Raw genomic sequence first — 24,434 nt, forward strand, 5'->3', positions numbered from 1 at the left:
GGGAAATCCTGTCTCACTGATATGATGGAGTTTTTTTTTTGAGGTAGTCACATAGGAGATTGATGAAGGCAGGGCTAAAGTCTTTATGGACTTTAATAAGGCATTTGACAATGTTGCACATGGTGGGCTGGACCAGAAGGTGAAAAGGCATGTGGGATCCAAGGTCAGCTGGCTAATTGGATCCAAAATTGGCTAAAACTTCTGGAGCCCATGAACTATCTACCCCAACATCAATGGTCACCCTGGTTTTACCCCAGCAGAGACATCACCCCTCCCCCACCATCTGTGCAGCTTAACAAACTTCTCTCATTCCCAGTTCTGACAGAGTGTCCTTGACTTGAAACATTAACTGTTTCTCTTCTCACATGGGTGGCCTGACCTGATAATTATTTCAAGCATTTTCTATTTTTATTTTACATTTCTGGCATCTGCAGTTTTCTTTGGTTTTCATCAATGCTACCCTATTCACTTCATTTTCTCAAGTAAAGGCACAGATTACTTAATTTCCAATTTCTGAAGGCTTCCATCTTCTAGCAATTTCACCCATATTCAAAATTCTGTGAACTTTCTAAAGCGTCAAAGAAGATTCCAACTCACTTTTCCGTTTTGCATCAAGAGTTAGTGTCCTATGAATAATGGACTAATCTCATTTCCAATTGGATGTTCATCTGTCTCTCTTGAAAACACTCACCTCCTCCCCACTTAATTTTCCTTCCAACATGATTAGGGTTGTAACATCGTACAGGATCTTCCCTTTTGGTTAGGGTGACAGTCAAGTCATCATGGAAATCTTGAAGGGTGGTTGGCAATCACCATTATTACTAATCAACTGGCTACATTCAAAGTTTCCATTGAAGGAAGGCTTTGACATATACCTCAGCTTGGGATCACAGAAATTGCAAACATGTGTGAGCAGTGAAACTAATTCTCAACAGACAAGGAAATTGTTTCCAAGAACGGAAACCAGAGAGGGGGAGAGAAATTCCTATCACTCTGTTGTTTTGCAAAGTGGCTGGCTACAATCAGTCTACGCTTTATTTGCACTGCTGTTGCAAATATTGGACTGAGGTGCCTTCAAAACATGGTGAAGGTGGCATATTGATTCCTGCAGTACCATCTAGTGCAACCTAGCAAAAGGAAATGGAAATGGGAAGGAACTGGGTGGTGGTAGGGAGAGCAGGGATGTGTGGACAGTGAGGGATGCAAGGATGGATATTGACAGCTCAAGACTATAAGAATACTGCATCAGAGTGCTGGAGACCTTCAGTGTTCCAGTACCAGTACCCTTGTTTTTTTCCAGGTGTCTGAGATCAGAGGTTTGGGAGGTGCTGGAGTAGCTTTGGGGAGTTACTGGTGTGCATTTCCTAGATGGGGCACACTGTGACCTGGTGTTGAAGGGAATGAATGGTAAGGGTGGTGGATGGGTGCAGTCAGGGACAGTGCTTGTAAGAAGGCAGAAGACAACAATATGATTCCCAGTTTACCTGATGCTCTCCAGACGGTTATGAAGAATGTGCATTGGTATTGGTATATTATTGTCACTTGTACTGAGGTACAGTGAAAAGCTTGTCTTACAAATGGATCGTACAGGTCGATTCATTACACAGTGCAGTTACATTGAGTCAGTACAGAGTGCATTGATGTAGTACAGGTAAAAACAGTAACAGTACAGAGTAAAGTGTCACAGCTACAGAGAAAGTGCAGTGCAATAAGGTGCAAGGTCACAACAAGGTAGATTGTGAGGTCATAGTCCATCTCATTATATAAGGGAACCATTCAATAGTCTTATCACAGTGGGGTATCACAGCTTAAGTCTGGTGGTACGTGCCCTCAGGCACCTGTGTCTTCTACCCGATGGAAGAGGAGAGAAGAGAGAATGTCCTGGGTGGGTAGGGTCTTTGATTATGCTGGCTGCTACACCAAGACGAGAGGTAAAGACAGAGTCCAAGGAGGGGAGGCTGGTGTCCATGACGTGCTGGGCTGTGTCCACAACTCTCTGCAGCTTCTTGTGGTCCTGGGCAGAGCAGTTGCCGTACCAAGCCGTGATACATCCAGATAGAATGCTTTCTATGGTGCATCGGTAAAAGTTGGTGAGAGTTAAAGGGGACAAACCAAATTTCTATAGCCTCCTGAGGAAGTAGAGGCACTGGTGAGCTTTCTTGGCAGGAAGTCAAAAGGAATAATAATGGTTTTCAGACTTTGGGTTACGAGGAGAGGGAGATGTTCAATATGAAATAAACAGTGGCATGATGAGGTGAAAGGAAGGGGAGAAGGAGGTTGGAAAAAATGGATGTGTTTCTCAGAGGTTACCAAAATGCACACATGAATAGAAAGGAAATTAGGACAGAGACCTGGCAGAGATTAGGCAAGATAGATTGTAGTTATAAACAAAGAGCAACGATATATCAAGGAACTTCATTCATTCTCTAAGATTTTTTATATCCCTTTCCTTTCTCAATCTCAAACTCAATTTGGGATCAACATTACTTTTTGAATCATTTTCATTTTTCTCCCATTCTCACTTTTGGTCACATCCTTCACTTGTCTTCACACTTCTGTCAAGATCTGCAATCAAGACATGTGTTTTAGTCTCCCAACCTCATTGATGGGGAGGAAAGAGGCCCTAGTGTGGCACCATCTGCACTATGGAGGTTGGAACTCTCTTTCAGTCTTCTTCAGCTTGAGTCCAGACATTATGAAGTTATAACTCCCACTGCAGAACTGAAAGCTTATACAATTCAAAGAGGCACTTCCTACCACAGAAAGACTTAAAATTAGCCAACATGATGTTTTGGTACTTAACATGTTCATTCTTTTCACAAAACACAGACCATGAAATACTTAGTGTTTCCTTTCAATTTTAGTTTTTAAATTAAATGGTCATGTTGCTAAGTCGTAGCTCACAATGGAGAGAATTGTTGGTTCATTTAACAGGGCATCTCAGCACAGCTGCTAGTGGAGGAGTATTGCAAGATTAGAAATGATTTTGTTGAAATAGGACATTGAATATATGCAATTAAAGCAGAACTTAATTTTGTGTAATAATGTACAGAGACTTCCTATCAATGTTTACTGTCTTACACCTTTTCACTGTTGCATTAACATACCTATTCCAGAATGAAACCAATGCTAAAACCAAACCCATTCTGACTGTTGTAATATAGGCATAACAATTGGAAAAGCAAGCACAGGATTACTGCTGTTGTGTGTTCTCCTATTTATTTTGTTTTTGTCCCTTCAAGACTCCATACCATCTGTGGCCTCTGGACTGAGAGAAGAGACAGGGTCCATGTTTATGGATGCATTAAACTGACATGCAGTCTGTCGTCATGAATGATAGACAAATGTTGTTCCCTTCTCAGATGTTCTTGGATTTATTTTGTACCTCATTTATGAAAGCAGATCTTGAACAGAGCCCTTTCTACCAGAGAGCAAACTACATAGACTAAGGGTCAGAAGGTACCATATCATACTTCTAATCAAGCTGGATTAATAAACAATTGGTTGAACAAAGTGCTCCTAGGACATAATTCCATGGATCGCATTGAACTTAAATTTTATAGCTGCCAATTTACTATATAATCTGCAAATGGAAGGCTGTCATCAATACTAGAGATTATGAAAGTATTAGATAAATGCTTTTTTTTAAAAAAAACAGCATTTACTTCACTAATGCCCTTTAGACAAGGAAATGTACTGTCCTTACCAAGTTTGGTCATTAGATAACTTAAGATGCAGCTGGTGATTGCCCCTAAATGCCTTCCAAAGTGATACAGAATGACACTTAGGTTGTGAGTTTGTTTTATGACAGCTCTTTTGTACAACTAACAACAGTATGGGAAGGTACCTTCAAGAACTCTACTGATCAAAGGCATTGACTCACCCATCACCTTTAAGTGCAATAACAAATGGGTGTTAAAGTGCTTACTTTGTGAGCAATATACACATCTACACGAAAAACAGGCAACTTTGAACATCTATTGCGCTGCAAGTGTATTATTTCTAATTTTATTTCCCAAAGACAATGTATCAGAGGGAGCACTGTTTCTGGGGTGGGGAGGGGCAGGGGTGTTTGGGTGTCCTAGCTAAGAACCTTCTTATAAAAGTTCAATAGGGCAACAATTAATAATTAATCCAAAGAGACTTCTACATACATAAAATAGTACGGCACAGGATGTCTGCACTGAACACTGTGCTGCATTAAACTGAACTAAATCTCTTCTGCCTGCGTACAAGCCATATCCCTCCATACTCATTTGTCAATCTAACTGCCTCTTAAACACCACTATCATAACTGCTTACACCACTGCAGTGGTAGTTCCTGCACCTACCACTCACTGTGTTTAAAAAAAATACATGCCCTGCACATCTCTATTAAATTTTCCCCTTCTCACCTTAAATGCATGTCCTCTAGTACTTGACATTTCTACCCTGGGAAAAAGATTCTGACTGTCTACCCTATCAATGCCTCTCATAATTTTATAAACTTTTATCAGGTCTATCCTTGGCCTCCGCCACTCCAGAAGAAACAACCCAAGTTTTTCCAACCTCTCCTTACAGCTTATACTCTCTAATCCATGCAGCATCCTGGGAAGCCTCTCCTGCACCCTTTCCGAAACCTCCATATCCTTCCTGTAATAGGGTGAGCAGAATTGCACACAGTACTCCTAAGTGTGGCCTAATCAAAGCTTTACATACCTGCAACGTGACATCCTTACTCTGAGACTCAATGCCACGACCAATGAAGGCAAGCATGCCATACACCTCCTTTACCACCCTATCTACTTGCTTGGCCACTTTCGGCGAGCTATGCTCTTGGATGCCAAGATCCCTCTGTACCTCAATGCTATTAAGGAGCCTACCATTAAATCCTCCTTTCATTTGACCTCACACTTGCTCGGATTAAACTCCAAATTTAATTCATGGAATCTGAACCAAAACAAAATCAGCAACTTTAGTACATCTAATCCAAAATATTACTTTCCCTACCAGAAGAAACATTGCAGGGGTGGGGGGGGGGGGGGTGTAATTAGTACTCAGAAAATCTTGAGCTAAACTGCTTGGTCGTCAATTGACCATGGTCAGATCTGCCACCCAGTTTTATTTTCCATGCAACTCAAAATCAGGTATCAACAATCTCATTATACAAGTTGTCAAGGGAGAGTTAAGTTGAACTCTGGTAAAGAAGCTATTGGACAAAATTTAAGAAATTACCTTAACCGACCCAAGTTTGAATGGATGGAACAGTACAGATGAAACTTCAATATGCATCACATCTTTGTTGGAGCTGACTTGATTTGGCTCAATACAGTCACTGGAAACATATAAGGGAGATCTTTCTGTTGCCCATCTCAGTTGTTGCTATGGGGATGACTAATGACTGATTATTTTGTTTTTAAAAAGAAAACAAGGTTTTACAGAGGTGTTCCAGAAGCACTGGCCAGCAGTCCCTTCAAGTTAAAAGAGAACAGGAAATCAGTTCCTGCAGTTGGCAGTGAGCTGTTGTGATTAGGAAATCTTTCTTGCATATGCAGTTGTACCTTGATCTTAAATCATTCTTTATTCCCAGAAAATGTTACAGTTTCCTGATCATTAAGTAACAAAAAAAAAGCATTTGGTGACAGCTCATTGGATTTGGAAAAAGTCAAGAGAAACAATATATGTTTGCCAGAATTGCAGTAGTAAACTTCAGTCTAAATATTCTTAGGGTGTAATTCTTATAGAAGCAGTACAAAGCCATCTCTGTACATCTCAACAGTATGAGGGGACTGAACTAATTTATGGAGAGACTGTTCATAATGTAGATGACTATGCCACAACAGCACCTGACAACTGCTTTAAACTTGCATGAATATCTAAAAGCATAAAAAGTTCTGTGGAATTGTTATTAATTTATGCAATTAAATCGCTTAATAATTAAGCAAACCTGCAATAACTTCTGAATGTGTATTTCTAATATCCAATCACTGAGTCATACAGCATGGAAACAGACCCTTCGTCCCACTGAATCCATTGCAATCAGCAACCACCCAATTACACTAACTCTACATTGATCCCATTTTATTCTTCTCACATTCCTGTCATTTCCTCCAGTTTCTACCATTCACCTACACCCTTGGACATTTTACACTGGCCAATCGACCTGCACATCTTTGAGGTGTGGGAGAAAAACGGGAGCACTTGGGAGGACGCAGAGTGGCACAGGGAGAATGTGCAAACTCCACACAGACAGCACTGGATGTCAGGATTCAGCCTGGGTCGTTGGAGCTACGAGGCAACAGTTTTACTAACTGTGCCACCGCTCCAAACTCTTTAACCTATCAGATGAGGCATAATCCTATTTGCTTGCTTCCTCGTCTTTAATATCTCCCAGTCATTAACCCATTTTGTCCTTCTTAGTAATTATTCAGATGTAATACAACATAATATTAGAGTCAGCCAAACCTGTCCATGCCTATCCACACTAATCCTGCTTTGCTAATAATGTCACTTTCAGCATCACGGTATCCACAAGCCCATATTCCTCTAGTTCTTTCCTACCCATGTAATGAACCTGTCCAAATGCCTTTTAAATATTGTAATTGTATATCCCCCCTACCATTTCTTCTGGCAGCTCATTCCATATAACCACCACTCTGTGAGAAAAATTTGCCCCCCAGATCTTCTTTAAATCTCTCCTCCCTCACCTTAAACCTGTACCCTTTAGTTTTAGACACTCCCACCCTAGGAAAAAAGACTCTGATTATCCACCCTCCCCATGTCCCTCATATTTTATAAACCTCTAACTGCACCAGTCTTCTACATTCCAGCAAGAATATATTGCTTCCATCAAGCAAATGACTTCATTAGCAGCTTATCCTCACAACAACCCCAGCCTCTCACTATCAGAAATGTTCTGTGTCATATCCATCCCTCCCCCATCTATTCTGCAACTTGTCTGCTCCTCTCCCTTTTCCAGTTCTGATGAAGGGTATTCAACTTGGAATATTACTCATTTCTCTTTCCTCAGACACTGCCAGACCCATTCTGTTTACAGCATTTTCTGTTTTTAATTCAAATGCAAGAGTTGTTTACAATGAAAAATTCCACATGACTTTTGTTAATCTCAGTTTCTGACTTAACAGTGGCTTCTAATATTTGCAAAGAAAATTCTTGAACCCCTTTCACAGCTCGCTGAGAGCACAAAATATGGAGAAATTGGCACTATTTGAATGTTAATGCATCAATTACCAAAGAGGTTCTGCTGATAAACAAACATTTTCCAGTGACCTTCAAAAGGATCTCAACCATCTTCAAAGAATCTTAACTATTCCAGCTTCAGGATGGAAAAAAAGAGTATGTGTGAATGTATAAGAGGGTGAGAATGCATATGGGCAAGATCACATGTAAATGAAATGAAGATATTTCAAAGCTGTTGCTAAGGGAACTTACCCAAGTGTATCCTTTTATAATTTGTTCACATGGTGGCTATGAAAGATCATCAGCATTCAGTTTAAACCACCAAAAAAAAATAAACCCCACAAGCTATTCATGAGAGATTAAAAACAATGTTTTGCACAGTTTATACTGCTATTCACATAAATAATTATTCAACTACATTACTCAAAACTACTTGCAGAAGATGACCCATTAAAAAGGGATTTTAAGTACCTATAACCAATACTTTCAAGTCAGGATGCTGTAACCTGGAGAAGGACTTGCATTGAGGGGTTTCTTACATAACTGCTGTCCTTATCTTTCCAAGTGACAGAGACCATGGGTTTGGCACTGTTGAAATTTTGGAGCATAGTTTAGCACAGTAGCCATTGCTCAATGGTGGAGTGATTGATTATTTAAACGTGGTGAATGGGGCACCAAAGAAATCATTGATGTTGGGAGTCTGCTGTTGTTTTGGCCGCATTCACCCAGGCATCACACTTCTGGATTGTACACTGCAGATGACAGAAAGATTCAGGAGGCGAATACCAAGCCTCCAATTTTCCTTTACAGCCACAGTAGCGATGTGGCTGCTCCAGTTAAACTTCTGGCCAGCGGTAATCTCTACCCCCTGTCCCTTTACCTCCTGCCTGTCTCTCATTTCCTCTCCTTCATGCTTCAAGGAGGTTGATGTCAGGGGATTTGGTGGTGCTAATGCCTTAGGGTGGTTAGATTCTTGCTTTAGATGGTCAATGCCAGGCACTGGTTTGACCAGTGATTGGAGTATAAATGATGACAATGCTTTTAAATTCATGCAGTTTTGGGAAATCTCTCATTTGAGCCCTAAGTAAATAAAAAACCTGAACATCTGATGGGCACAGTATAAATATTATCAATAATTCCATAATTGTAAATAAACTAGCAATTAATTAATTAGATGTACAGATATTTGTTCCAGGAAGTGCAAGTTCACTTCAGAGAGCTCTGCTGCTGTTGAAATGAAATACATGGGCCAGAATAGAAGCAGCTTCATTCTGTTCAATAATTTCCCTGTAATGCTCCTGGGAACAACAATTCACAAGCAAGACCATAACTGATTGTACAGATTACCTGACGTCCAAACAAAAAGATGATGTTGCTGTACCATCTATAGTTGTTTAACATTTGGTTATACAACATATTTTTGCAGCTAAAGACATATGTCAGTTATCACGGAACGAAGGAACTTGCCGGAACTTTTCCCTGAAGTGGTACTATGATGTAAAGACTGAAACATGCACACGGTTCTGGTATGGTGGATGCAACGGTAATGAAAACCGGTTCAATACGCAAGATGAATGCTCCAAGACTTGTATCCAAGGTAAGTAACACTCGGGGCAGGTTGGGGCAGCATGGCAAGACACACAACACATCTTTTGTTGTAGCGAGCATGGCCAAGTACAGAAGGAAAGAATAATGGAGTTAATCCTGGGAAACACAAAAGAGGCCTGTGAGGTTGTTTTGTTTGGGGCCAGAGGGTGCAAACAGGAAAGAATAATATGGGTCATTGTTTAAAAAGACAAAAGTGAGATTGCCTCACCTGTGTTTTGTGTAAAGATGTGAAGACTGCAGTTTCCATTGGTAAAGTAGACAATTACAGAGCTTCCAGAGGTTTAACATTCTGGTCCATGGCTATCTCACTATGGAAAAGGCTATTACAGACATTAGTTCTTCTCCAATAAATGATTAGTTTGCAGTACTCAAACTGAAAATGACATTATTACTAAAGCCAAACTACATTTTCTCAAAACACAAAAACCAGCTGGGTTAATCTGGATTAAAAAATATTCATCCAATGCAGCAAGATAGGATTTCCATTTTCCCCATGGCCTTTGTCAATGAGAGCTGTAGGTTTCATTTCCTTTGCCATTGGCTGGGTTATTGAAATTGAAGCAGATTACCTCATGAAACATCTTATTCACCCATTTAAACAAATTGATGCAAAAAGTAGGCAAAATTAATTTTGCTTGATAAATACTTTGGCCAGTACATTGCAGGAGGAAATCAAAACTGTGATTACTACACTTGCCCGCTAATGAGAAGTTAAGCTTGTATTACACATGCTCATTTTTCACCAGACTTTATTGGCAGAAGGAAACATAAGAATCAATGGAATGAGCAAATACTGCTTAAACTCACTTTGACAAACCCAGTGCAATCATGGAATTTCCTGCAGCTCCTAATCTACAGACCAAACTTCAGAATGTTCACCCATCCACATTCTCAGCCATGCCTTGTGAGACACTGCCTCCTATTGAACATGTTGGAGAATTAAATGTTGGTTTCAGCCAGCTATAGTACTGGAGGCTGAAATAGAAGTTTTACATTAGTTATGATGACATTTTTAACATGGCTGCTCCAAACATAATCTCTCGTAGGAAAAGAATTAATACTTGTAATAGCCTGGCCCATATGAAGGTTTCCCAAGAACAAAAACATAGTGGCATGCCTTAGCAAAGAAACAAATGTATAGGACAGCAGCAAGTATGAGGGACTAAAGTGTTGTAAACATAGCATGATTAATTGTTCTTGTTTAGATCAAAATGTTCAAGAATATACAAGTCAAGAAATAATGGTACCAATGTTCTTGCAGGGAGGTTCACTCATGCTACTTGGGAGGGTTGAAACCCATTTGGCAGGAGACTGGGAAGCAGAGTAGTAATGCAGCAGATGGAGAGAAAACAGAATAAATTAAGTCCAGTGGGCACTGCAGACAGAGGAAGTTTAGGGAGCATGGGAGGGCTTGTAGGCTCAACTGCTTCAATGCAGGGAGCCTCACAGGTAAGTCAGATGGGGTTAGAGCATCAGCATTTGGACTTGCGATACCATTGCAATCACAGAAATGGTTGAGGGAACTGGCAGCTTAATGTTCCAGGCTGTAGAAGTTTAGGACCAGAGTGGCAGGGGGGTGGGAACCACAGCAGCAGGGCAACAGGTGCTAGGGTTGAGGGCAAAAAAGATAGTATGACAAATAAGAGCAACAGAAAGGACAGCAAGGGACAGGCTAATAAACACGGTGGGTCTGACGGGCTAAAATGTGCTTGTTTCAATGCTAGGAGTATTATGGGGAAGGAGGTTGGATCAGTACATGGAATTACAATGTTGTTGCCGTTAGAGAGACCTGGTTACGTGAGGGACAGGACTGGCAGTTGGACAGGATGTGGAGTCTGTAGAGAGGGTGCAAAAGAGGTTTACCAGGGTGCTGCCTGGATTAGAAGGTATGAACTGCAAGGACAGGTTGGACAAACTTGGGTTGTTCTCCCTAGAGTGTCAGAAGCTGAGGGAAGACTAGATAGGAGGTTTTTAAAATTATGAGAGGCATTGATAGGGTAGACAGAATCTTTTCCCCAGGGTAGAAATGTCAAACACTGGACATGTTCTTAAGGTTAGAGAGGGGAAGTATAAAGGTGAAGCGAGAGGCAAATTTTTTTTTTGGTTTTGTTTTTTTGTTACGCAGAGAACAGGGTGGTAGATGCCTGGAATTTAACGGGGTGCTAGTGGAAGCAGGCAGTTTGGTGGAGTTTAAGAGGCTTTGAGATAGCCGTGGATATGCAGGGAATGGAGGGATATGGATGGTACACAGGAGGAGGACAACATTTAGTATAAATTGGCATCAAGATCGACAAAACATTGTGGGCCAAATGGCCTGTTCAGTGCTGTACTGTTCTATGTTAACACCTGACAGAGGGGAATTCAAAAGAGGAGAGGAGGCACACTGCTAGATAGTGAGAACATGACAGCAGTATTTAGACGGGATGTCCAAGGAAGACCATCTAATGAGACCTCACGGGTAGAACTTAGCAATAAGAGCAGCAGTCAGTTTGGAGGGTTTATGCTAACGGCTTCCCAGTAATCAGCGGGAATCAAAAGGAACAGATATATAAGCAAATCATTGAAAAGTGCAAGAGCTTTATAGTTATAGTTGTGGGGGATTTTAACTTTCCCAGTATTGATTGGGATTGCCTTAGTGTGTGGGGATAAGTCACATGGGATCCAAAGTGAGCTGGCTAATTGGATCCAAAATTGACTTGGTGAAAAGAGACAGGGTAGTGATGGAAGGATGTTTTTCTGATTGGAGGTGTACGACCACTGTAGTGCCACCGGAAACTGTGCTGGAACCCTTGTTGCTTGTAAATGAAGGAGTAATGATTAGTAAGTATGCGGATTGTTGGTGATGTTGTGGATAGCAAGGAAGGTTGTTTATGACTAGAGCGGGATATAGATTGGATGGAAAGTTGGGTGAAGCATTCACAGATGGAATTTAATCTTAACAAGTGTGAGGTGTTGAGTTTTGGGAAGTCAAATAGGGGTAGTACATTTGCAGTAAATGGTAGGGCGTCAAGGAATGTTGATGGACAGAGGGACCTTGGAGTTCAAGTCTATAGTTTCCTGAAAGTGGCAACACAGGTAGGTTGGGTTGTGAAAGCAGCATATAGCATGCATGTCTTCATAGATTGAAGCATAGAATATAAAAGTTGGGAGGTTCTGTTGCAATTGTACAAGACATTGGTTAGGCCACAGGTAGAGAATTATGTGCACACTATTGCCCTGGAGAGAGTGCAGAGGAGATTCAGCAGGGTGTTGCCTGGATTGGAGGACTTTAGTTATGGGGGGGGGGGGGGGGAGGGTGGAAGAGATTGGATAGGCGGGGCTTGTTTTCCTCCAGAGCAAAAGGAGTCTGATGGGAGACCTGACGGACATGTATAGAATAAGAAGATGCATAGATAGGTCAGATAGACAGAATATTTTCCCCCCTTAGTAGGGGTTTCAAAAACAAGAGGGCAGATGTTGGTTTAAGGCAGAGGAAGAAGTTTTAAAGGGGATTTGCAGTGTATTTTTATTTTAAAAAGAAACACTCACATGTGGTTGATATCTATCTCGAACTTGCTGCCAGAAGAGGTGGTGGAGTCAGATACAATCACTACATTTAAAAGACATTTAGGCAGGCATTTAAATAGGCAAAGCATAGACAGAAAAGGACCTAAAGTGGGCAAATTGGATTAGGGTAGATGGCCAAAAAGGTTGGCATGGATCAGGTAGGCTGAAGGGCCCATTTCTGTGCAGTACAACCCTATGCTTCTCTGACTTATGTAAATTGACTGTCCCTAAAAAGATTCATGAATTTTAATTGTGAAATAGATTGTTTGACTTCTGCAAGGGTAAATGAAAGAAAGAGCAGGAATATCCAGAAATATCTAGATCTCTTGGAAAAAATAGCAAAAACAAGAACTAGTCTTTTATGCTGTAGATGAACAAAGTCTGTTCCATTCATTCAAGAATAATCACTCAAAGCACATCAAATCAAACCATAGAAATAAGTTAACTAATAGTTGATGCCATAACCACCTCAATTTGGTTGAAGGGCATGTTCTGGGGCAATTTAGGGAACCTGGCTTCAGTGCTTATTCAGTCTCCAAGTTGGCAGCTTTTTTCATCCAATAACCTGTGTCTTTGCTGTACTTGTATATGATTAGGTGTTATCTCAATTTATGCACTACTCTGTAAAACAGAATCATAACTTTCACGTGTATTTATTCTAAGGACGAGTTCAAACCAGAATGATAACCACGATGGGAACGTAAATGAAGTGGCAGCTCCGCTGTACATATACCTCTGATAGGAGCAAAATCTGCAGCCTGCCATCAATCCTAATATGCTAAGGGTTCACAGATACCTTGCACTGTACTGGTAATAGCTTTCAATAATCGAATGTTGAAGAGTTTGGTCTTTTAAAACCTGCATGTTACAATGGTGCTAATGTTACGTCTGGGTGTTAAACTTGTGTGGAAGTAATCTGTCTGCTGTTTCATACATAGACATTTATTCAGCTTATTTCTTTTGTCTGTTTGTTTTACATTTTTCATACTTAACATGAACTTCTCTAACAGTCACGTCACACATTTTTGTAAAAAAAATGTTAGTGATCAACACTACAATAATTTAAAATGCACAGAACAAAATGTTATACAAATCACTTTGGAGAAAAGTTATTACAAATTGCTTCCATTGTGTGTATATGCTTTGATTTTTTTTAAATGGAGGGGACTTATTTCATCACTGAAGCATAATTGACACATAATACAAGATCTGTACAGATTCAACACATTGCCACACAATTGCAAAGGTGACCTTTACTTTTATATAAAAAAAAGTTCTGTAAGATTTTTTAAAGAGTCAATAGTTTGTTAAAAGTTTCTCTCATCATTGCTTTCCTTGAGGGAACAATATATATTTTTATGTACTTTGGAAAATTCTTGATAATTTGGAATTGTTTAAAATTATGTACAGATGTGCACTTCACTGCTCACAAGAGCTATTTGGAACCATAAAAAGATAACCTAAGAATTGTTTTCGAATTTCAACAGGGATTACACATAAACCAAACCCAGGCTTTAATGTATGGATCATTTTTAATGTTTTATTTTTATGACAGTTATATTGTATGACTTTAATGAAGAAATGTATGAGAGACTTTCTAATAAAATTGGTCTGAAATTTGAAATGTTTGTTTACATCTTAAATGTTTTTCACTTACTTTCCACACAGAACTCTTTAAACCATCCTAAGTGGTAACAGTTACAGGACCTAGGCTAGGTGTCCACATTGTACACCTGGTGGTAATATCAGTCACAAGGTCAGTTAAAGCAGAAAGAAAATCCTTTACGTTGTCTCAAACAAGAATCTCAGATGAGTTGTAACACTAAGTGGATGCACAGCATGTTGTGACTGACTAAACTGAGCCACGCGGAAGCTGTAACTGGGAGATATAGAAGTCTATTCACACAGCAGATCTTCTGGAGAGAGAGAGAGTCTAGGAGAATCTCACTCTCCTGCCACAAATGTTTTTATAATGTTTAAACACAAAGATAACAATAAATGATTAACTACAGTTTCAATGGCTATAATCACCTACTTAACATTTTGAATATAGTCAGGTAATTTTGTAGATTTACATATTTACAATGGGAGCACATCCCAACTAGCAGAACCCTTTTTCAATACTGATGTGTTCCAAAAGCTTGCGAGCACAAACTCCAGACACCCAAAGTACACCTCTTTTGTCACTGTGTTGAGGGATGGCTCCCTGAATATACAACTAGCCAGAATATAAAGTGACAAAACAGATCCATTCTGAATTGTGCATAAAGTGGCAGAGATACACCTTTAACAATTTGCTAATACAGGAGATGGCTGCTTAATGCCTTCCCTGATCTCCGTCCTGAAGTTTTCAATGACAACCAATTAATATCAACATTCATCTATCGTCTTCCCCTGCGTAGTTTCAATGGCACAGAATCAGAATGTCCCACACCCAATAATTGGTTTAAATAGCCTTAAAGTATCAGTTGAAGTTAAATTGTGAACAGATTTTATTTCCTGAAGACTGGTTCTAATTTTATTTAATCCATTATTATGCTATCCATAATTTCATAACTCCAGAATAATCCCCAACACAGCACTGTTCCCTCTTGTCTACAATATTCCATCCATTATAACACATCATAAAACACATTTTATATTAAATTATTAAGCCAGGTATTGTATGGGTGATATTCAGATATAATTAAAATTGGCTATATTTCAAGAGCAAAGAATTACTGTGCAGATTCCACCTCCTTATCAGATTCCAGCACTGGTAGCCCTTCGTGTTCCTGCTTATCCCCACCTCCCCCCCAGCAGTTGTCTCCAATCTTCACCCTCTCCTCCATCTGCCTCTCAAGTTTTTTTTTCCCTATCTCTCTGTCTACCTACGACTCTCACTCACTTGCCGCTGTCTCACCAACTCCACCCCCCACTCCCCTACCTGTCATCTTACATCCCTCCTCAGCCCACTAATCACCTCAGACTCCTTTCTCACCACTTCCCTTATCCTCTTTATACTGGCCATCACACACCTCTACTCCTGATGCAGGATTTTGACCCAAAAACGTTGACAATTCCTTTCTTCCCACAGATGCTGCTCGACCTGCTGAGCTCCTCCAGCAGATTGTTAGTTACTGTGTAGAACTGGGTTTGTTTATGAACTTAAGCTAATACTTGCTTTTGAGTGAATTGCAAGACACCAAACTGAAGATGAGTCAGGAAAGGACATTGTCCCATTAAAAAATCATGAGTATTTTTTAATGCTCTCCTACCATGGTTGATCAGATTTTTTTTTGCAAATAAATAGTTCCAGTGTTCTCTTAGTTAATTGTACAAATGCACAAACTAGTTTCTATCTTCACAAATTTTTAACACCCTGAAACCGCAAACTTGCTCTTAATATTAAGATCAGTTGAGTGCTACAGGTACTGGTACCCAATATATGGTCCCCACAAACCTCATGGCAACCCAAATTAAATTTGTGGTATTTGTTCAGAACAGTTGCTAGATAGATTCAATGACCTTAGCAAAAATCCTTCAAATGTAATTCAGGGTTACTGCCAGGTATCCAAAACTAATTGTAAACTGCAGCCCTGGTACACAACTAAACAATCCGCAAAAAGGAGCTGAGCTATACAATTGTGTGAAAGTAGAGTGCTTTGTAAAAACCTGGGGACAAGGTGCACAATAAAGTTTCATCCAGTAGTAACAGCATTATAAAATAAACACCATCACCCCAGAATACTCTCAACTATTTATGTGCCTTATTTATATATTCAAAAAGTCTCATTGTTTCATAAAATTAATTTAGTTTGAACCGTAACAAATGTAGTCCAGATGAAGGGTCTCAACCCAAAACATCGACTATTTCCCTCCATAGATGCTGCCTGACCCTCAGTTCCTCCAGCGCTGTGTGTGTTGCCCAAGAAAGTAAATGTTTGGTTTACCATTTTATTTATGCCATCAGTCCGCTACCTTGGAAACGTTAAAGGTCCTAGAGACAGTTATAACCCAACATCTCCATCTTGCTAACCATTATGAAGAGTCCGACTATCACTACAGTAAACTCAGTTACCTCTCTTTTCATTCCTAATGTCATTGTCTTTAGATGAAAACGACTAAAGTAATTGGTCTAAAATTCCCTCCATAAGCCCACCTTTTTGACAAATATTTTGACACTTTTTTCCACCCATACTTAAACTTTTTCTTTAAGCTTGCTGCTGCAAGACTTTTCAGAGAAATCTAGTAAAACAAGTGGAGGAACTCAGAGGGCCAGGCAGCATCTGTGGCGGCAAAGGGACGGTCAATGTTTAGGATTGAGACCTTGCATCAGGACTCTTGTTTTATGCTCCTGATTTCAGCATCTGCAGTCTTGTGTCTTTAATAAAACAAATGTTCTTTTCCCCTGCTAAAAATGGTAGTGTAATTTTTATTAATTAAAGGCACCATATTAATTAAAATTACTATTGTCCAAAATGGATTTACAGTTGAACCATTTACTATGAACAATAATTAATGGAAGACACTCATCTAGTGAAAAGTTCCAAAAATGTTGAAGTCACTGTCAAGATAAACTTTTCAAAAAAAAACCCAGTTTACGTAGCATTAAACAATTCTTCAAGTGCAGAAAGAAGCCCATGAAACACGTTCTTTTTCACAGCTCACAAGTAATTTAAGGAAGGGCACACCATTCAGCCCATCTTAGCTTAAAGTCCCCGACTGCAGCATTCACTTTGTTCTTCAGTGGTTTCAGGACTTGCCTCCAGCGCATTTGCTTGGGAAATTTATTACTTGTGATGGACACTTTACCTGATACCAACCCAAATTTACCTTTGACTAAATGCATTGTACAATAAACAAATATGCCTCTGCCTCTCAATATCATGTTGCAGATATTCCATTTCAAATGGCTAAAGTAGTAACATTCCTCTAGCCACAAATTGTTGTATATTCTAAAATCTTGGCTCTTCTCTCTCCTTCAAAGACCCTTTATTTAGGCAAGCAGAGATGAATTCATCACATCCTCTAACCTTGTATTGGGCTGCACTGGTTACATTACATTGTTGGTGCAGGATAGTTGCACTCAGAGGAACAAAGGACTGCAGATGCTGGAATCTAGATGAAAAACAGGATGATGCTGGAGGAAGTCAGCAGGCCAGGCAGCATCCATGGAGAAAAGCAGGCAGTCAACATTTTGGGTCAGAACCCTTCTTCAGGACTGAAGATAGGAAAAGGGGAAGCCTGATATATAGGAGGGAAAAGCAGAGTAGTGATAGGTGGACAAAAGAGGGGAGGCGGGGAGGGCACAGGGTGGTGATAGGTAGTTAATAGAGAAACAAAAGGACTGCACTCACTTTGAGTTTTTTGCAATTGCGTGCAATTTGGTTGTTGCTGTACAGAAGCTGATTAACACCTGCGCACAATCAGAAGATGAATGATTTTCAAACTCCTTTTTTCCCCTCAACTAATGCAATCGGAGTTTTATTGCCATGTACACCTAAGCAGACAAACAGAGCGAGTACATTAGACGGCACATTGGACAATGCAGCCCGACTTCAACAACACTCTAAATTCTAAACCTAGATTAACTGCATTAGTCTGCAAAGTTGGGGCCAAGCACACACCAAGTTGCTTGATAATATTTTTCTAAAAAAAAATCAGTCTCTTTGAGGTTGACCCAAGACCAAACACAGCTGTGGGATTACTTAAGATTTCATTTATTCTTCTGGTGTTTCGTAAGAATGCATTCTTGTGTCCTTTCTTACTTCCGCTGAAAGCCGTCAGAAGCAAATTGGTTTTAGACTAACAACCAAGAAATAGGGTTTGGAGTTAACCAGCCATCGTCACTTTGCTATCTGTGGGATATTGCTATGCATTAAAAATGTGTCTGCTACATTTGTGTACATTGTGGTGTACAAAGGCTCTAATAAATCTGGTCAAAAGGAAAAGAAAAGCCTACAAAAGGTTCAGAGAGCTAGGTAATGTTAGAGATCTGGAAGAGTATAAGGCTAACAGGAAGGAGCTTAAGGAAGAAATTAGGAGAGCCAGAAGGGGACATGAGAAGGCCTTGGCGGGCAGGATTAAGGAAAACCCCAAGGCATTCTACAAGTATGTGAAGTGCAAGAGGATAAGATGCGAAAGAATAAGACCTATCAAGTGCAGCAGTGGGAAAGTGTGTATGGATCTGGGAGAAATAGCAAAGGTACTTAATGAATACTTTACATCAGTATTCACTACAGAAAAGGATCTTGGTGATTGTAGTGAGGACTTGCAGCAGGCTGAAAAGCTTGAGCATGTAGATATTAAGAAAGAGGAGGTGCTGAAACTTTTGGAAAGCATCAAGTTGGATAAGTCGCCGGGACGGGATGAGATGTACCCCAGGCTACTGTGGGAGGCGAGGGAGGAGATCGTGGACCCTCTGACGATGATCTTTGCATCATCAATGGGGATGGGAGAGTTTCTGGAGGATTGGAGTGTTGTGGATGTTGTTCCCCTATTCAAGAAAGGGAGTAGAGATAGCCCAGGAAATTATAGACAAGTGAGTCTTGCTTCAGTGGTTGGTAAGTTGATGGAGAAGATCCTGAGAGGCAGGATTTATGAACATTTGGAGAGGTATAATATGATTAGGAATAGTCAGCATGGCTTTGTCAAGGGCAGTTCCTGCCTTATGAGCCTGATCGAATTTTTTGAGGATGTAACTAAACACATCGATGAAGAAAGAGCAGTAGATGTAGTGCATATGGATTTCAGCAAGACATTTGATAAGGTACCCCATGCAAGGCTTATTGAGAAAGTAAGGAGGCATGGGATCCAAGGGGACATTGCTTTGTAGATCCAGAACTGGCTGGCCCGCAGAAGGCAAGGAGCGGTTGTTGATGGGGTCATATTCTGCATGGAAGTCGGTGACCAGTGGTGTAGCTCTGGGACCCTTACTCATTGTGATTTTCATAAACGACCTGGATGAGGAAGTGGAGGGATGGGTTAGTAAGTTTGCGGTGACTCAAAGGTTGGAGGTGTTGTGGATAGTATGGAGGACTGTCAGAGGTTACAGCAGGACATAGATAGGATGCAAAGCTGGACTGAAAAGTGGCGGATGGAGTTCAACCCAGATAAGTGTGAAGTGGTTCATTTTGGTAGGTCAAATATGATGGCAGAGTATAGTATTAATGGTAAGACTCTTGGCAGTGTGGAGGATCAGAGGGATCTTGGGGTCCAAGTCCATAGGATGCTCAAAGCAGCTGCACAGGTTGACTCTGTGGTTAAGAAGGCATATGGTATATTGTCCTTCATCAATCGTGGAATTGAATTTAGGAGCCGAGAGGTAATGTTGCAGCTACACAGGACCCTGGTCAGACCCCACTTGGAGTACTGTGCTCATTTCTGGTCACCTCACTAAAGGAAGGATGTGGAAGCCATAGAAAGGGTGCGGAGGAGCTTTACAAGGATGCTGCCTGGAATGCAGAGCATGCCTTATGAAAGCAGGTTGTGGGAACTCGGCCTTTACTCCTTGGATGATGGGGGACCTGATAGAGGTGTATGAGAGGATGAGAGGCATTTATTGTCTGGATAGTCAGAGGCTTTTCCCCAGGGCTGAAATGGTTGCCACAAGAGGACATAGGTTTAAGGTGCTGGGGAGTAGGTACAGAGATGTCAGGAGTAAGTTTTTTTTTAACTCAGAGAGTGGTGAGTGCATGGAATGGGCTGCGGGCAACAGGCAACGGTGGTGGAGGCGGATACGATAGGGTCTTTTCAGAGACTTTTGGATAGGTACATAGAGCTGAGAAAAAGAGAGGGCTATGGGTAAGCCTAGTAATTTCTAAGGTAGGGACATGTTCGGCACAGCTTTGTGGGCCTAAGGGCCTGAATTGTGCTGTAGGATTTCTATGTTTCTATGCTACCATTTCTAAATTGCACTGGTAACCATAGTTTTCTTGCCTGTAAAGAACATTGTGGCATCCAGAGGTCATGAAAAGGTGCTATATAAATGCCAAGTTTTTGTTTTATCTTTCCTGTCGATGTTGGTCAGTTCAATCTCATCAAGTTACATTGATGAAATGGTGGTAATACAATAATTTAAATGGAAATGCAACACAAAACAGTAAAAATTAATATCATCTTTTAAAAAATCTGTTTCATGGATATCTGCAGTGCTCTTTAAATCTACTCCAACCTACCGCAATGCCTAGTAACCCTGGTTACTGATTTAAACAAATAAGAATATAATGTGCAATAGACATAGTAACAATGGCAAATGATGTACAAGGTCACCATCTCTGGATACAAATTCCACATGTGCTGAAATCTGTGATAGAATTGTAGGCACAAAATTGGCCAGTATAAATGAATTGATTGACCCAAAAATCAGATCGCACAACATGGGACTTCCAGAATCTTATCCATTAAACTTCCTCTTCTTAAAGTGTAGTTGGGTACTTTCCATGGATGTTATATGTCTGGCTATTTTTCATGCATGAAATTAAGTAAGGGTTGCCCATGAGCACTGAGGTGGGATGATGTTACATGATGGGTGATATTTCAGCTGAATCAGTTTCTGCCCCATGACACCCACATAAACGTCTGCAAATGACAAGCACAAACAATAAACTGGGGCTTTTTAGTCTCTGTGGTTTAGTAGCATTCAACGGAGCAAATCTTAAAAGTGGACCCCACATAAATCTGGTTTAATACCATTTGTGGTGATAAACCTGGTCCAGCACAATCAAAAGGAACAATACAATCTTATCCATATCTGTGAATCTCTTTCCCAACCCTTATTGGGAAATAATGTTAGTGCTGAAGATTTCAGGAAGCACATTCCAGATGTACACATGGAACTGCTTACTGCCATTCAGTATGATTAGCAGCAGCATGGCTCTGCCTCGCCAGCTGGATCCTAGTTTACTCTTTTCCAGTCCAGTTATTATTTTACAATCACTATACCCTAGTCTGGTGAAACCAGACAGCTGACAACGGCCAGCTCTGCAAGTTTTTTTGCCTTGCTTGGAACTAATAATCTGTGAAAAAAAAAGTTATTGATTTGTGGAACTTGTACTGGATTTTATCCACTTCAGCAGAGATTCACAGAAGCAATGGCCACTTAAAAATGAAAAGGCTCACTTCACACAAGAGATACTAAAAGAAAAATCTGTCTAAATTAGAAATGTAAAAATCAGGAAAATAGAGACAATGATACTTAGGCCTGTCACCACCTGAAGAGAATAGCCAGATCAACATTTTCGATGAAAATTCTGAATTACTTTACAGTTCTGACCATCACACTCATTTGCTGATGATGTCTTTTGTATTTTGCTGCAGAAACACAATTGGTGAATTTACAACTCTGGGAAATAGGATAAGCCTAAACTAAAGGGAAAATGAGTCAGAAGAGGAGGCTTTATTTGGCTACTGGATGCAAATGTCACCAATGGTCTGGATTTCCCACAAAAGAAATCACAAGTTTAGTTTTAAACCTCCCAGTTACATATAGAGATTCAACCCTGATATCTGACTTTAAAAGTTTTATTGGAATAATATCCAGAAGCACAACACTTAAAATTAAGCAGTCCTGGAATGAAAAACTAACAAAACTGGACTTTATTGGAAACCTACACTGGACTTTAGTGTACGTCCTTCAGGAAGTGAAATCTGGGTCTTTATCTGTTCTGGTCTGTATTTGACTCCAGTCAAGCCAAAGTGATTGGCTCTCAACTGGCCTCTGAAAAGGTCCAATAGGCTATTCAGTTCAAGGGGCAATTAATGTGGCTTTGCCAATGATGCCCACATCTCAAGAAGCAGAAACAAAAATTTCACCATGCATCAATACTACTGTGCAGGAAGGTGCAAGGTCACAGTGACCAGTCAAATGAACTGTCCCCATCTGATCTTGTGATTATTTAATTTTCTGTTACTTATAATTCCAGCTACGTGAAGTCAATTAGGGAATAGAAACGGGCACATTTATCCCAGTGGTCTCTTCATTGCAAGTAGAACCAGCAGTACTCAGGACTGCATGCGACTCCAGTGCTGAGCTTGTGCAATCTGATTTCCCCCCCAGAAGATTGCACATTGCTGGGATGTCATACTGATCCTGATGTACCTTGCTTCAGGTACTGAAGTTGAAATTTAACAATGTAGAATATGCTGAGGAAATAATAACTGCAGTTGCACCCATCAGCTAGTGCACTCAGACGAGCAGCATGGAATCCTTTCTCTTTAGGTATTGGTATAGCATTGTCACACATAGTGAGATACAGTGAAAAGCTTTTGCCTTACATGCCATCCAGACGGATCATGACATACATTATTATATTGAGGTAGTGGAAAAAAGATCACAGCAGGATAAAAGCTGTCCTCGAGTCTGGTGGTATGTGCTCTCAAGCTTTTGCATCTTCTGCCTGACGGGAGTGGAGAGAAGAGAGAATGACCGGGTGGGAGGGGACTTGATTAAGTTAGCTGCTTTCCCAACTCAGCAGGGCATGTAGACGGAGTCATCGGAGGAGAGGCTGGTTTATGTGATGGACTGGTTATTGTTACTCACCAACTTACATACAGAAACTCTAAATAATGCTCACCTAAAAGGGTAATAATAACATATGGAGAAGTTTTGTGATGAAGGCTTTGGAATTTTTTCTGATGATCACCACTCAACTTCCTGGGACGTACATAGTATGCATTAGGAATTAAAGTTATTTCTCCAGTTTGAGCCTCAGGTTTCTTCCCTCTGGGAGACAGACATCATTGACAGCTTGGCAGTTAAAACCTCTCTTATACTTTCCTTAAGAGGTTGGTAGCGAATTTGCTTCATAATCACCTGCAGATCTTGCGAGGGTATTTTCACAGAGTTGTTAGCTAAGGGAGTACCACTTTTAAGGATTTCACCACAGAACATGTTTTCCTAGTTTCAATATTTCCTGAGAATCTATAGGTAATTTAACTTTCCTCACTAAGTTCAATGGAAAGACTTGAATTTATATGGCACCTTTCACTTCCCTTTCAGCATGCCCCAAAATATTTTGGATTTCCAGCAACCGATGTGTTCAGCATCTAACCATTTCAGCATTTTATTTCCCTCTCTCCTGCCCTCATTTGTCTTCCTCTGTTTACACTTCCCTGGACAGGTCACGGACACTTCCCCAGTTCTTTCCACCCCTCCCCACCGCTGCAACTTAAAATACAGATGTTTTAATGTGGTGATGAAATATTAACTTCTTTTTCTCTCTCCACTGATACTACCTGACTTGCTGAGTATCCAGCACCCTGTTTTTAATGCATCCAATGATATACTTGGGGTTTAGTCATTGCTGTAGTGTAGAAAACACAGCGACTATCTCGTGCACAGCTAGTTCCCATGAGCAACAACGTGACTAAGACCAAATAGGTAATTTTCTTGAACATTGGTTGAGAGGTAAAATATCAGCCAAGATGCCAGGCTCATTTAACCTGCCAGGCTCATTTAACCTCCTGCTCAAACCAGCACTATGGGATGTTTTGTCTCTACAAGAGAACCACCGGGATCTTGGCTTCACATTTCATTTGCAAGACAACAAATCTGACTGCGCAGCTCCCCCTCCCCAGTACTACACCAAAGTATCAACCTAGATTTTGTGTTAATATCTCTGAAATGGGATTTGAACCCAGACACCTTCAACCCAGATATGAGGGTGCAATTATTTTATTTCCTGAAGGACATTAGTTCATCAGATAGGTTTTCATGACAATCTGGGGCTACACTTAGTTGAGAATGTTCTTTTTAAATCTGATTTCAGAAGCACAGCAACTGTGCTCATGATATTCATGTCCCAGCTTCTAACATTTACCACGTTAAATCTGTTTTCTGTAACCGCTGGCTGGGTTGTGAAATCTGGTGCTGAGTTACAGAAGACAGATCTATCATATGGCAGAGGTCAGGTTAATGTACACGAAGTCTGTGAGCAAAGCTCCCAGATCCCAAATGTATAAACATGAATATAACATATACACAGCTATGTGTATGCAATGATTCTTGATCAGTATGACTAGCACAAACACATAGGGTTTTCCTTTAAAACAGGAGTTGGAAAAAAATAGCAAAGGCAAGACAAACATTATTCATAAACATAGACAGCGTTTAGCAATCT

The 24,434-nt window shown here is 40.4% G+C and overlaps 1 protein-coding gene across 1 annotated transcript in view; it reads left to right on the top strand.

Annotated features, from left to right (window-relative positions):
- Nucleotides 1–13,957, top strand: part of LOC127587347 (collagen alpha-3(VI) chain-like) — a 179,681-nt gene extending 165,724 nt beyond the window's left edge. Inside the window, 2 exon segments of the mRNA XM_052008828.1 lie at nucleotides 8,606–8,776; nucleotides 12,997–13,957. Of these exon segments, the coding sequence (XP_051864788.1) occupies nucleotides 8,606–8,776; nucleotides 12,997–13,037 (212 nt within the window). The 3' untranslated portion in view covers nucleotides 13,038–13,957.
- Nucleotides 13,958–24,434: the final 10,477 nt, after the last annotated feature.

This window comes from Pristis pectinata, chromosome 1, assembly GCF_009764475.1.
Source record: "Pristis pectinata isolate sPriPec2 chromosome 1, sPriPec2.1.pri, whole genome shotgun sequence".
Taxonomy (NCBI): Eukaryota; Metazoa; Chordata; class Chondrichthyes; order Rhinopristiformes; family Pristidae; genus Pristis; species Pristis pectinata.